At 33.8% G+C, this 13,870-nt stretch overlaps 1 protein-coding gene across 2 annotated transcripts; it reads right to left on the bottom strand.

Moving 5' to 3' along the window:
* Positions 1–2,059: 2,059 nt before the first annotated feature.
* On the bottom strand, positions 2,060–13,358 carry IYO (RPAP1-like, carboxy-terminal protein). Of its 2 annotated transcripts, none has more exons than XM_028055043.2 (10): positions 12,909–13,358; positions 11,286–12,315; positions 9,167–9,261; positions 8,816–9,003; positions 7,067–7,172; positions 6,707–6,964; positions 6,381–6,566; positions 3,990–6,257; positions 2,856–3,065; positions 2,060–2,474 (listed from the first exon to the last, which is right to left on the bottom strand). In XM_028055043.2, the coding sequence occupies exons 1-10, from the start codon at positions 13,125–13,127 to the stop codon at positions 2,283–2,285; spliced, it is 4,752 nt and encodes a 1,583-aa protein (XP_027910844.1). In that variant the 5' UTR covers positions 13,128–13,358; the 3' UTR covers positions 2,060–2,282. The 2 variants fall into 2 exon arrangements, with proteins under 2 accessions (XP_027910844.1, XP_027910836.1); XM_028055035.2 differs by having other exon boundaries at positions 6,707–6,967; positions 12,909–13,357.
* Positions 13,359–13,870: the final 512 nt, after the last annotated feature.

Here is a 13,870-nt window from a genome sequence, read left to right as displayed (position 1 = left end):
TCTAAATGATTCAAAATCATACCTAATGGGTTATGCACATGCATGTTATTTTATATCCTCACAATGTCACAATGGTTTATCACAAACAAGATATTTATTCACATGTGGTAGCACAATAGTTTCATGATGGTATATGAAACAAACCATAGCAGCAACATCATCTAATCATACAGAATTATGAGGAAAGTTGTGAATATGTTTAGCTAAGGTCTATAATTAAACATGTGCAAGAAACTTGTGGCTATCCCCGATAAAGATGGAATCAACAACCATATATGAAGACAATAGTGTATTGTTGAATTGAAAGGATGATAGAGATATCCAAAAGATTCATTCATGTGAAAATATGGCAGGCCTATTTATAAAGTATTTGCCAAGAAGAACTTTAAAGCAAATGATTCACAAGTTCGGACTTTGTCATCTTAATGATGTAAGTTTACATGAGGAGGAGAAATAGAATATGTGATGAACAATATTGTATTAAAGAAGACAAAATGTTGTACTTTTTTTCCTTCACTAAGTTTTTATCTCAAAGAATTTTCTATTAAGGTTTTAACAAGACACATTCTCTTATTAATAGACACCCAATGGGAAGTGTTATGAATTAATGTTTGTCCATTGATTTGATACAGTTACTCATATGATTGATACCCATATGATTTGATTTATGTAAATATTTTGTATTAACTTTTGATTTGTATCTTTCATTGGTTATATATTGTATCTATAAATAGGACTCTTCATATCAATAATAAGACACACAAAAATTGTTCTCATTCTCTCATCCTCTATTCTTCCTTTACTTTTTTTTTTCTATTATTAACTTTATTTTATTGCAAGTATATCATCTTCACAAATTATTATCATCTTCACGTATATGGACATTTTCATATACTATTTTATTTTGTTGAGTTAAAATTTTACTATTGGCATAATTTTTATTACTTTACGTATTGATATTAATATTTATTTTTATTTAATATATATATTTATATTTATATATATATATATATATATATATATATATATATATTATCTTTGTTTAAATTTAAGATACTATTTAATAAATTTAAAGGTAACAATAAAGGGATTTAAATTCATCATTTGAGAAAATAAAGAATGAAGTGCGAGAAATAAGAAACTTGAATAGTAAAAAGAAAAATGGAGTAATAGATTAGTTTTAACAGTCATTTTGTAACCCAGATAAAAGACAATTATTTTAAAACAAAATTACATAAAATAATGGGTATATTAGGAAATAAAATATATATACTTAAAAGAGAAATTATATTTATATAATTATTATTTTTATAAAAATCAAATTTAACAAAAGAATTAAAAGGAAAATATAATCGATTAGAGGTGCATACTTAAAAAAATAAATAAAAATAAAGTGCTATAGTCTACAAATAGATTGTATTTCATAACAATTTGAACACATTTCTTAAATTGTGTTAAATTATTTTCTTTTAATTTTTTGTGATTCCTACCTATTTGTCAAAGTACTCTTCATTTCATATTTTCCAAGCAGTCATATTTTCACTTTCACCCTTTTACTTTCTTCTCTTCCTTTATTTCTACAACACCAAACATTATTCATTTCATATATTCCAAGCAGTCAACATATTTTCACTTTCACCCTTTTACTTTCTTCTCTTCCTTTATTTCTACAACACCAAACATATTAGGACATAAACAACTTTCAAAATCGGAACACCAAATAGCTCTTAACTTTACATCACTTTTCATATATATATATATATATATATATATATATATATATATATATATATATATATATATATATATATATATATATATATATATATATATGTATGTATAGTATTGTTTGCTTCTATTTTCTTCCTACCAAACAACAGTTGTAGCTAGGGCGTTTACCATTTTGATTTTGTCAAACAATGGACAATAATCAACACCAAATTCATCTTGTACTAAGTGTAGTAAGAAAAGATAAAGAAAGAAACAAACAGGGAGAAAATGGTAGATGTAAGAATTGAGGAGATGGAAAAAAACTTACAAAATAAATGGAGTAAAAATGTGATAAAAAGAGAAAGTTGAATAAATGTCTATATCAACTAAAATACTTTAATCCTTTCAATATGTACATTGCATGCCTTAAATGGTAACCGTAGTGAGAAAAAACAGACTCCAATCTAACAAAATATACCAATATCAGTGGCCATGTATGCTCCCATCAGTACATTTGAGACCCCATTGTAGAATTCTATATACAGTCTTTGTTGTTTTTTCTAACCTCACTGTTAACTCTTTTTTACAAGAATGGCCTTCAATTTATCTACTACAGTCAAAAGAGAGGAATTTCCCTCACAAGCCTCAACCAATATTTTTAATCTGGACTCTAACCAACTCTTTTCAGAAAGCACACTATTCAGCTGCTCCTCCATGAGAGATGTTGATGGCTTGTTATGGTGAATGAGGTTCAATAACATTCCCTGAAACACAAGTTCCATTAGTTAATGTTTTGGCTACACCACCATAATATATGTAAATACAAATGCAACAATGTAAAGTATATGGATAGAGATGGGACAAAATCTTAACCCTACTTCATTTATGGCCATAAAAATACTGCAACTAGGATTATCTAAACAGGATGTCTCACTGCACAATCTTAAATTTTTATTTGGTAGGCTGCTAGTTGATTCATCCAAACAATATGATGACAGAAGAAGCACACATATTCACACACCATTTGATTTCCTTAATCAGATTCAGATTGGCTAAAACTAATTGAATAATTAATGGAAGCACAAGTTCTGAATGGAGATTAGCCTCAAGTACAATTTGTCCATCAGGGTTAAAAGTTTGGTTACCTCATGTTGTGATTTCCCAGCATAATCTCGCAAGAGAGATCTGGCAAGTCTGTTTCGCAGCACTAACTTATCCGTGGAACAGACATGAAATATAAAAGAGGAAAGATGATGAACAACAAGAGTATATGCAACTGATCCTCGAATTGCAGCTCTGTCAAGGGCGTCTGAACACCACGACTTTGCATAAGCTTCCAAAATTGCTTCATTATCCTGCAGAGAGATAAGGTACACGATTGATGTTAATTTAAATACATTGCATTCTGAGTCAATGACTAGTATGCATTGCAGGTGCAACCACTAGATTAGTACTTCCTCAGCTCACAAAAGCTTCATCGAAGTTCATAAAGCTACAGTACAACAAACATAGTAAATTATTTATCACAAATTCTGCAACATGGTCAAGTACAACAATAGATTAACATGACCAAACACTATCCACAAAGTTAGTGTTTGATAAGATCAATAAGAATTTGTCCGTAATCACCATCTTTATTTTTCTCCCCTTCAAAGTCTTCTATATGTTTTCTCTAGTCAAACACTACACCTCTCCTTTCACAGAACCATCGCAAAGCAATATAATTATCTCTATCTTCTCTGCCTTCTGTTAGATTTTTATTTTTACCTATATTGGTTAGTCCATTGCAAATACTAATACTAGGGTTATGCAAATATCTAGAGAAAAAACAAAACTCAGATAACACTGCTATGTAACCTTTTACATTTTCTGTGACATCTTGGATTGTATGACATATCGTTTTTGGGATTAGAAGTCTTAAGAGGTAAATCCACGTCTCTTAACCCGCTAACTTCCAAAGTAAAGGCCATCATAGATGAATAAGCATTCATTTTAACATTGAAAAAAAATTAAAAAATTTTATTTGATGCAAAAGAAGCTTTTCTTGTACTTTGTGGCATATGCTTTTATGATTTAAAACAAACTTTTAAGCAAAAGTCATAACAAATAAACTTAAAATCTAATTGACTACATAAAATCGACTTGTAGTATACTATAATTTCTAATGGATACTAGATCTCCAACAAAAGATATCAAAATAACAAATACTCAAACGGTATCAAAACATGGTAATGATCCATAGCAAAATAGTTTGATATTTATTGAATATGTTTTCTTACCTCCGAAGGTTCAAGGTATCCTTCAGCACTTGACAAACATTTTTCCAAAGGTGGCAAAAGCTCAAGAACACGTGCATTGGACAATGTATTCCAGGCAGCAAGGCGAATGGAAGATTCAACACAACGATGTAGATAAAGTGAAACTTGCCGGCCAAAAATCACATCACCATAAGACACAGCAGAAAACTGCTCTATAACCTCTTCTATAAAAGTTGAGTAACTTTCATGAATCTCAGATTGAAACTGTAGAAACTCTAGATTCTTTTTATCTTCTGAAATAACGTCCTTACTTTGGTTAAGCCTTGCCTCATCAAGAAGCTCACCATATAGATCCTGCAAAGCTTCAAAATTATCCCTGCTCCGATCATGTTCAAGTATTTCCATTCCAACAACAAAATTGACAGACAAGGAATGTAACTTCCATGTTAATGATACATGATGAACAGGAGAAGGAATGTGGCCTTGAAAACTGGACATTGCTTCAACACCTAAAACAAAGAAAAGTCCACATCTGGCAACTTCAAGCAAACTAGAGGAATCTTGTAGTACATCATCAACTTTTTGAGTACCAGCTCGCTTGCTATGGAAAATTGTTGAGATTGGACTGAGGTAAAAGTGAGCTGGAAGTGGTAGCTTCTGGTGAGCCCATTCTAACGTTAAAGAATTACAGCATGGACTTGCCATGGAAGACATGTCCGAATCCTCATAAATGGTTTCCAAACAAGCACCAACCTTTGGAGAGGTCTTAATGCCAGAAGAATTACTGCCATCAACAGCTTTCGACTTAACCTTTTCAGACAGCCATCTGCTCCTAAAATGAGATGATAACATATTGCTGAAGTGTATGTAATCCTCTTCTTCATGTTGCCAGCTAAAGGTTTTACCCCTATTAGAGAGATAATTCTGTATACAGATATCAAGGTGCTTCAGTAAAGAAACATGCAGTAGAAGATCCAATGTTTTCTCTACAACAACCTTATCTCTAGGCCCTGCAGTTAAACACAATCCCAAACTAGCATTAACCCTTTGCACAGTAAAGGCTGTTTCTTCTGTCACGACATCTTTAGATGCTTTTTCAAAACTTTCCAGCAAACAGACAAGAAATTGTGCATCTGTTTGTGCCAATAAAACTGCCACTGACCAAAACCCTCCACCTGGGGCACCCCATCCAATTCCTACTCCTGGAACAGGTCCTCCTCTGCCAAATGACTCAATGGATTGTACATGGCGCCAACCTGAAGAAACAGAATACATGAAAACATCAAGCATATACCTCAAATCAACCATAAACCCATTCACAATGCCATCCTTGAGTACTTTTCCTTCTTTCGAGAGACTTTGTTCTTCTTGGCTTGGGATGCCAATCTTGGCAGACTGTATCAGATTATCAATGGTAGTAATAATCTTCACAATTCCATTTAGACAACAGGTGGAAGCTAAAGACATTTCAAGATCATTCTTCTGCCTCAAACAAATTAGTTCCTTCATAAAAGATTCACCTTCAGAATCCCTACATTTTGTCCCAACAGACGTAGAAAATCCCAAAAGCCAATGTTTGATCAACTCAAGTCCAATCTTAGGTACAAATTCTGGAAGCCATGGCACATGCCCTTCAGATTCATGAGAGCTGGTAGTACTCCCACATGTCATCCTTTCAAGCACTCTGAAAAGCATGTTAGTCACAGCAGTATACACCCACAACAAAGGAGTTGAAGAAAAACCTTGGAAACTATAGTCACATCTCACATCTTGCTGTCCCTCAAAGAATTTAGATACTTTTGGATCACTTCTAGTCGCCATCCACCTTATGGCTAAGTCAACCATTGGACCAACATAACTCCAAGACCATACCTCTGAGTCACCAGTGGATTCTGGAAGTTGATTGTTTAAACACTGCTTTGAAGAATATAAATTTGGAAGTCTTCCAGACAAAGACTCCAGAACAAGGTATGCTTCCCTGGAGATGGAAGTATATTCATCCAAAACATTGTTTTCAATAAGTTTTTCAAATGAAAGCGGTTTCAACCAAAAAGACAAGGCAGGGAACATTTCTGAGAAGTACGACACACAATATCCATATTGAATGCAAACCCTCCAGAACTGCAGTTGTTCAACAATCAGAGCAGACATGAGTTTACATTTTTCCTTCCCTAACCTTAGCCAGTGGTCAACAGAGGAAGGACTTTGATATAAATTCCAAATCATAGCCCGAAAATACCCTTTCTTTATAAACTCGAGACAAATTGTCCGGTTTAACCGAGCTAACACCTTTTCCAAAATAAAATAAAACATTAGGAATGATTATCTAGCTGCTGATGCAGAAATAACTTCACATAAGTAACAAGGGAAAATGTATCAACCTAGAAAATGAAACGGAAAATTACCACTCACCTTCAAGAGTCTTACAGATCTTATCATAGAAGATCGAATTTCAAAATTGTCAGAAGTAAATCTATTCACAATTGTCTGAACAAGTCTTTCGCATTTCAGCACAGCATTAGCACATGTAGGTGAATGCCTCGCTAATGCAGTAAGTATAGAAATAATACATTCTTCTAAAGCTGTCGTAGGATCCGTCTGCAACCATTAAAGACTAATGAATTTGACGTGGAAGTTCAAAAACTGTAATTTGTAAAACTGAAATATTCTTAACCTTTGTACACAAAATATCATGACTTCAAATGTTTCAACATGATTAATTATTAATTAAGTTTTACCTCCAAAAGATAACGAAGTCTAGGAAGGATTCCCATGCGAACTAGACCTACAGTAAAATCTTGCCCAGCGACAACTACATCATCTTGAATAGTATGTTTTCCTTCGGTCTCATTGTCCATTGAATCATCACTGAAAGGAAAAATATTGGAAGGTTTGGCACTGTACTTCCAGAAACCCCCTTGAAGGAATCCAACGTTAATATCTGCTCTGCTCCTAAAAACTGGAGCTGTGAAAATATCCATGTCACATGTTGCTACCTTCTGGAATTAAAGAAATAAATTAATCAGATGAATATAATTTTAAACACAATAATAGTATCAAATTAAAGATAGTAACTCTAAGATGAGAAATTCAATTACCTCCGAGATATCACAGTAGTTCTCATTTGCATCACAGCTCAATACACATTGAACAACTTTTGCACAGGCCAGAACTACAGAATTGTGATTATCATCAAGACATATCCTTCAGAAAATCAGCGCACAACTGCCATCATGTTAGGCTCATATAATGGGGTCAACATAATTATATGACGAAACAATTTAAAAGAATTAAAGTATTAGTCAGAGTATTTACCATAAGCTAATCAAAAGAGTGCATCAAACACATAATAAACTACCATCTAGCCTCACCAACACTCCATGTTCCATGAGGAGAAAAAGATGACGAGTCAAGTACACAATCTAGATTCCCACTCTTCTAACCGCAAAACATAATAATTAACAAAGCTAAAGCTTATATAAGCAAAGAATTTATTAATATATAAAAAAAAATAGACAAATATAAGAGGTTAAGCCTCAACAACTAAAGACTCGATAACCAAAAATTAAGATAAACAACAAATATCAGTAGACATGCAAAACATACCAATATCTCCATTGATCTAACAAAAAAAAAAACTAAAGAGACTATAACCAGAACACCACGAAGAAGCTAGAAAAACTACTTGATCCCTATTGAACCCAATAGAAGATTCATCAAGAGAAGCAAGCATTTCTATCCAAAAATGTATACCCAAAGAAAAAGCAAGAACAACCAAATCCTCTAAAATTAACATACAGGAACTGAAGATTCTCCAACAAAATCCAATATTCACTGAAAACACCAAACAAATTATTCTAGAGAAAGAGAATTGTTGAGTAACATAAAAACAAATAAGAACCAATGTAACAGCTAAATCTGCGCATCATACAGTAATAAGGGCTCAAGAGAAGGCAGATATGCATTTTCAAATTTAATAAATAAAAACTTCAGAAAGAGGGTACTAGAAGGAAAGACAGCTAGCTGGAATGAAGAAAGCAACCACAAAGAAGACGAAACTAAGCAGTAGAACAGTGATGGTGATAGGAAGTGGAATGTGTACGTCAGAAGAAAATATGTTAAAAAGTAGTTAGTTGGTTGGGTGGTTAAGAGGGGTGAGACTTTCTAAAGAAAGTCTATGTATGGGTAAGGGGATTATTAACATCATGTGTGAAGGGAGTATTGTCCCTTGGATGCATTCATGTTGTACTAGTTTCCTAAATGAAATAGGGTGGTTGGATCGCAGAGGATGGAATCACTTTGATTTGATGTTAATATTATACAGATTTAAATAAAAAGGAGAGTTGGAGAGAGTTATCTTCATTGGTGACTAATGACATGTTACAAAAAGACAGCACTAATTGTCATCCCCAAGAAAGGGTGCCAATCCTAAATAAAAAGAAATTATGAAAAAATAATTAAATATGGAAATCACTCCCAAGATATTAACTAAGATACTCTAAAATATTCCAAGTCATCATAATCATGTTATCAAACATTTTAACACAAATAAGGCTGGCTTCTAGAGTAGCAAGACAGTAAATACTCAATAATATCAACATATATTTGCTCTCTAGCTTCATCGAGTCTATGTCATGTGCCAAATGGGCATGATCTTACAATTATATACATAATCAAGCTTGAGATTTACTTAGATACAAACCAATCAACTTGTGTGCTAAATTATTAACTGCAATAAAAACAAATATTAATTTTCTTAAAAGAGGAAAAAGATAACCATGCATGTTCACTCAATCATAGCAGGTAGTTGACAATATCAACAGCTTGGACAAAAAAGTAAAATTTACCTAAGTGACAACACGAGCTCAGGTTCTGGACCCAGTGCAAAAGCCCAAACAGCCTCCCAGTCAACTGATTTGTCAACTTTGCTCTCATGTTTTGTCATATGCCCTGTTCTCTCTTTACAAATATAGTGCAATGCCTTATCAAGCAAACATGACAGGAGATGCAATGCAAGGGCCCTTTGTCCAGGAATCTAAACAAAAAAATTGGCAAATGCTACATTACTAAAGGGGACATATTATAAATTTTCATTATCTAATATCCATAATTGTGAAGCCATCCAAACTGTTCCAAATTCAGACATCCAATGTACTGCATCCAACTGAAATATGCACCATTTACGACAAATAACATACCACACTTCTAGTGAGTGCAACTGCTTCTTTAATTGTATAACCAGCAGCACCAGGGTCTCCCTCGGTCCGCAGATAGTCGCGTTCAGTGACATTATCTGTATAATGACAAAGAATTGTCACGTAGAAAATTCAAAATTTATATGTTAACCTCCAACCTATTTCCAAAATAAACATGATATCCATGAATATTCAAATCTTTATTCACACCTCCATTCTGTTTTATGCAAAATGTTAACAACTAGAATGCTTAATATAGAACAGGAAGCAACTAATAGAATCTATGAACATGGAAACATTTAGAAGCAAAGGAAGCTTCAATCAGAACAGCACCGTTAATTTCTAGTACAATTCAGAGGGGGTTGGACAGGGGACATTAATATACTGCTCAATGCTCTTAGACAGACCATAATTTAGCAACACCGTTTATCTTATGTTTCCTGTATTTTGCATTTACTAGGAATGTTTTGCCTAGATGATGCACATGGAAATGCTAACATGTTGATAAAGATTAATGAAAGCAAATATTGGCTTGGTGAATACTCAGATGTTTTTCAAGTCCAACATAATTTTCCTCCTCAAAGGTGTTAGATCTCACATCAATAAAACAAATTTACAATATATAAGTGAAGACAACTGTCACCTTACAAGTTTGTTTTGTGAGCTTAAGTTACGCATATATTCACTTACTAAGATGGTATTAAAGCCTAACCTAGCGAAGTTTGTTGAGTCTATTGTGTCACCCACGATTATACTGTTGTCACTACTTACAAATATCTAGTCTCACAAGCAAGATGTCCATGTCTCAATGTGTTGGGGTGTATATAAATGGGAGCAATGCTCACCTTATAAGTCAATTTTGAAAGGTTAAGTTATGCATATATCCACTTACTAAGAAAAGGAGGCAAGATCATGTAATTGTATTAAAATCAGAGTCCCAAATTCCAAATATTAGGCCAAATAAGTATCCCCACTATCAAAAGACGGACTGAAAAATTGCAGACCAAGTTAAGAGTAGGCATCATTCACCCAAGTGTATGTCCTGAAAAAAGATTGGGGATGGTGATTTTGTGTTCTTAGATTCAAAATCAGGTTACCATCAAACAAACAAGGATGAGGAGGATGATATTAAGAAAATGGCCTTTTAGAATCACGATGGACGTTAAGAATTGGAATCTAGTTTGGTTTGACTAATGTTCTTTCAACTTTCCACACCTTAATGAATGAGGTGCTAAAACCTTTTCTGAAGAACTTTGCTTTAGTGTTTTTTTAAATGATATTCTAACTTTTAGCACGAATCAATAGGAACATGTGCAACAATTGGAAGTAATTTTGGAGGTATTGTTAAAACATGATATGAGAGTAAATAAAAAGAGGAAGCTTATCGACTGGAACTTCTGCTCCACTCGAAAGAGCACCTGGTATTCCAGGTGGCACTTTTTAAGAATGTTATACACCCCATACAGAAGACCTCAGTCCCTTCCTAAAGTACTACCACTAGATCACAAGTTGAAATTATTTCAAAAAGCTGTGCAGGATTGCAAAATAAATGATGTCCATCACAGGAGATTCAGTTGGGAGATACTTTTAGTTGTTGCTTAAAATTTTCCACAGTTCCACCTTGAGGACGATGTGCATCTTCATGGGCCGGGTATAGATAGGGTATGGCCCCCTATTACAAAGGTTTATGAGAGAATGAATAAGGAAAATGGGAAAAAGTTATATAATTCTAGGAGTTAGTTACCATGTCAGCAGAGTTAGCTGAGGGTAAGAGAGATCAGTATAAAAAATAAGGAGAGAAGCTGAGGGCACAGGATATATTGTTGGGAGGATTCCGGTTCCTCAATGAACCATTGCTATTCTTTTCTGTAATATCTTACATTTTGGAAATAAATACTGTTACTTTCTTCTTCTGGAAATTCATTTGGTTTCTGATCCAGTTTCTATAATAATCTATCAGAAATAACTGACCAATAACAAAATTCTTAGCCCATATATATCAGTTAACTACAGACTCCATAACAGTATAAGGAGATACTATAACATGCAAGGATCATACAAAGCATCATCTTGACATTAGAGGTCAAGATAGTTAAAAAAACATAAGAATAGAAAGGCGTACCGTAGACTGATGACTGTTCAGAATCAACAACATCCCCATCCAAAGAAAATCGTAGCTCCCTAATAGCCTCAACTCTATTACTCCAAGCATTCCATCTGCTACTACTAGCAGTGGTTGAAGTCTGTGCGCTAATTTTGTTATCATCTGGCTTTTCTTCGGATGGTGGTGTCATCATTGTATGAGAAACACCATTCTCTGTGCGCAGATGCTTGGAATCCTGAAGACTCTGACTATGTCCCTTCAAAGATTCTGAGCCAGTGTCCACTTCTGATTTTAAACCATCATGTTTCTTCAATTTCTCCTGCCCCCTCTTCTGTAGTACTTTCAGTAATGCAGGGTTCATCTTGTTCATTATCTCAGCCTGGGCTTCTGCAATCTCCTCAGCTGACATTTGCTGAATCCGAACTTGATTCTCATAATCAATTTCACTTTCTAGTGACACAGACTTTTGGTCACTAATGATACAATTGGAACTAGAAAAAGACGGCATGTTTGAATTTAAGTGAGTTTGCATTGGTCTTTGCACATCTAGAGATCCAAAATTGTAATCAGGCATCCTATCAGAGCAAATTTGGTCTAAACCAGAAGCAAATTCACTTTGGTTGTGATGATCCCCCTTATTTGATGTATCTATATCCATAGACTTGGTTGAACTGACAAACCTACCATCTGAGTCATCTAACAATGGTTTCATATCCACTTTCATCTGAGAAATAATATTACTATCAGAAGATGAAGTTTTCTTTTTTAGACTCTTACTGCCGTTTTCATACTTCTTTTTCCCTGTACTTTGGCTAAATCTTGACACACCCTCTTCTGATTCCTTCCCCAAGGAAGAACCATCATCCGAACTGATCTCTTTCCATTTCCTAAAATCCAAACCCTTTTTTCTCCTCCTTTGTACCGGCTTAGCAAATGCCGAAACTCTTTCAAACTCCTGGAAATTTTTATCTTCTTCATCCTCAACATTATTGTCACCATCATCAGCCTCACCATCCTCATCCTTTCCATTACTCAGTGGACGCCAATGCTGTAAAACCACCAGAACCTAACTATCAGTCCAAAAATCTTACTACACTTTACACAAGTTACATTCATAGTAAACCAAAACGAGTCAACGTAACAGCAAATATTTTCATTTTTCATAGCCTTCTTATACCTTTGAGGCTCAACAGACATGATGAACGGTTCATTGGTTACTCCTACGTAGATTTTTTTCACGCAAAACCAAGTAATAATAACTAATTTATCCTCATATATGACGGAGACAAAGAAATAGGAAACCGCTCTATTTCATTTGCTGTGTGCACTCAAAAACACGCAGAGACAACTTAAATAAGAAGAATGCAGTGAACTCCACCACATGCCAAAACAAAATAGAACTTCGTATATATCTCCCATTAACACTCGCGAAATCTTAATTCAAGCATATCCTCCTCGGTTAAACTCCCTATAAGGATAGAAAACATGAAAAGACTGTTTTTTTTTCTTTTTTTTTTTCATACTTTACACATCACAACACATCTTCGTTTCCATTAAATTCAAGCATGATACAATACAATATAAGAACATAAAAGCTTTACAATGAAAAGGGGAATTTAAGGAGCACAAAAGGGCACTTACAGGGCCATGTGAACGGTGGCGCGCAACGGGGAAAGGTAGAACACTGGGTTTGGGAAAAGAGATGAAGGGTGTTGTTGGGTTGTTATGTGAATCAGAGATACCCTTTTCCACGATGGAACCAACCAATTGAAAGGCATCTTTTTCGTTTATTTGCAATGAACTCGTGCTCAAAATCTTCACTTTCTTAGGTTGTTCTCTTCCCTTTTGATGATTCTCCATAGCAATTCAGACCCCGAGTCGGTGGTGAACAAGGTGAATAACGGGGTGAAGTTCAACGACGATGATTATGAGATGGTGGAAGAGATAAGGGCGATGCTACGCCGTTTTGACGGGGAAGTGAGGGAAGTTCTTATCAAGACGAAGGCTAGTAGAGTTGCTCACACTCTCGCCAACAATGCTCGTTCTGTTGTGAATTTCGGGAGTAAGAAGTCTATGAATTTAGAACAAACGTGAGTGGGGGCAGCATTTATGACACCCCTTGACCTAATGAAAGAAAATATTTAAACTTTACTCCCACAGCATAAAATTATATTATTGAATTGGATTGAAAAAAAAAATTATCTTTGTTAATTTTTGTTTAATTTACATTTAATTTAAATTGTTTAATTAAAAGTTTTAGTAGTTGAAAATAAATGTTTGTTTATAAATATTTATTTAAATTTATTTTTTCTTGTAATTTGTTTACATTACATTTATTTTTAATTTAAATTTAAAATTGAAATTATGATTTTTTATTTATTTTTTATATTCAAGTAAATTTGTATATTTGATTTTTTTTATAAAAAATTGATAAATTATGAGAGATGTTTAATTGAATCAGAAAATAAAAAATCACAAATAACCATTTTGTATCTATATACTATATGTGAATATCTTACTTGATACACTCTTTTATATCAAGTCATAAGAAATTAGAAAATCAAACAAGTGAAATCATACTTGATATAATCTTTTATGTCTAT

The sequence above is a fragment of the Vigna unguiculata genome, chromosome 2, assembly GCF_037176805.1.
Source record: "Vigna unguiculata cultivar grain cowpea cultivar isolate G323 ecotype 2 chromosome 2, ASM3717680v1, whole genome shotgun sequence".
NCBI lineage: Eukaryota > Viridiplantae > Streptophyta > Magnoliopsida > Fabales > Fabaceae > Vigna > Vigna unguiculata.
The sequence above is the reverse complement of the archived record's forward strand: the minus strand, read 5'-3'. Positions and strand labels throughout refer to the sequence as shown.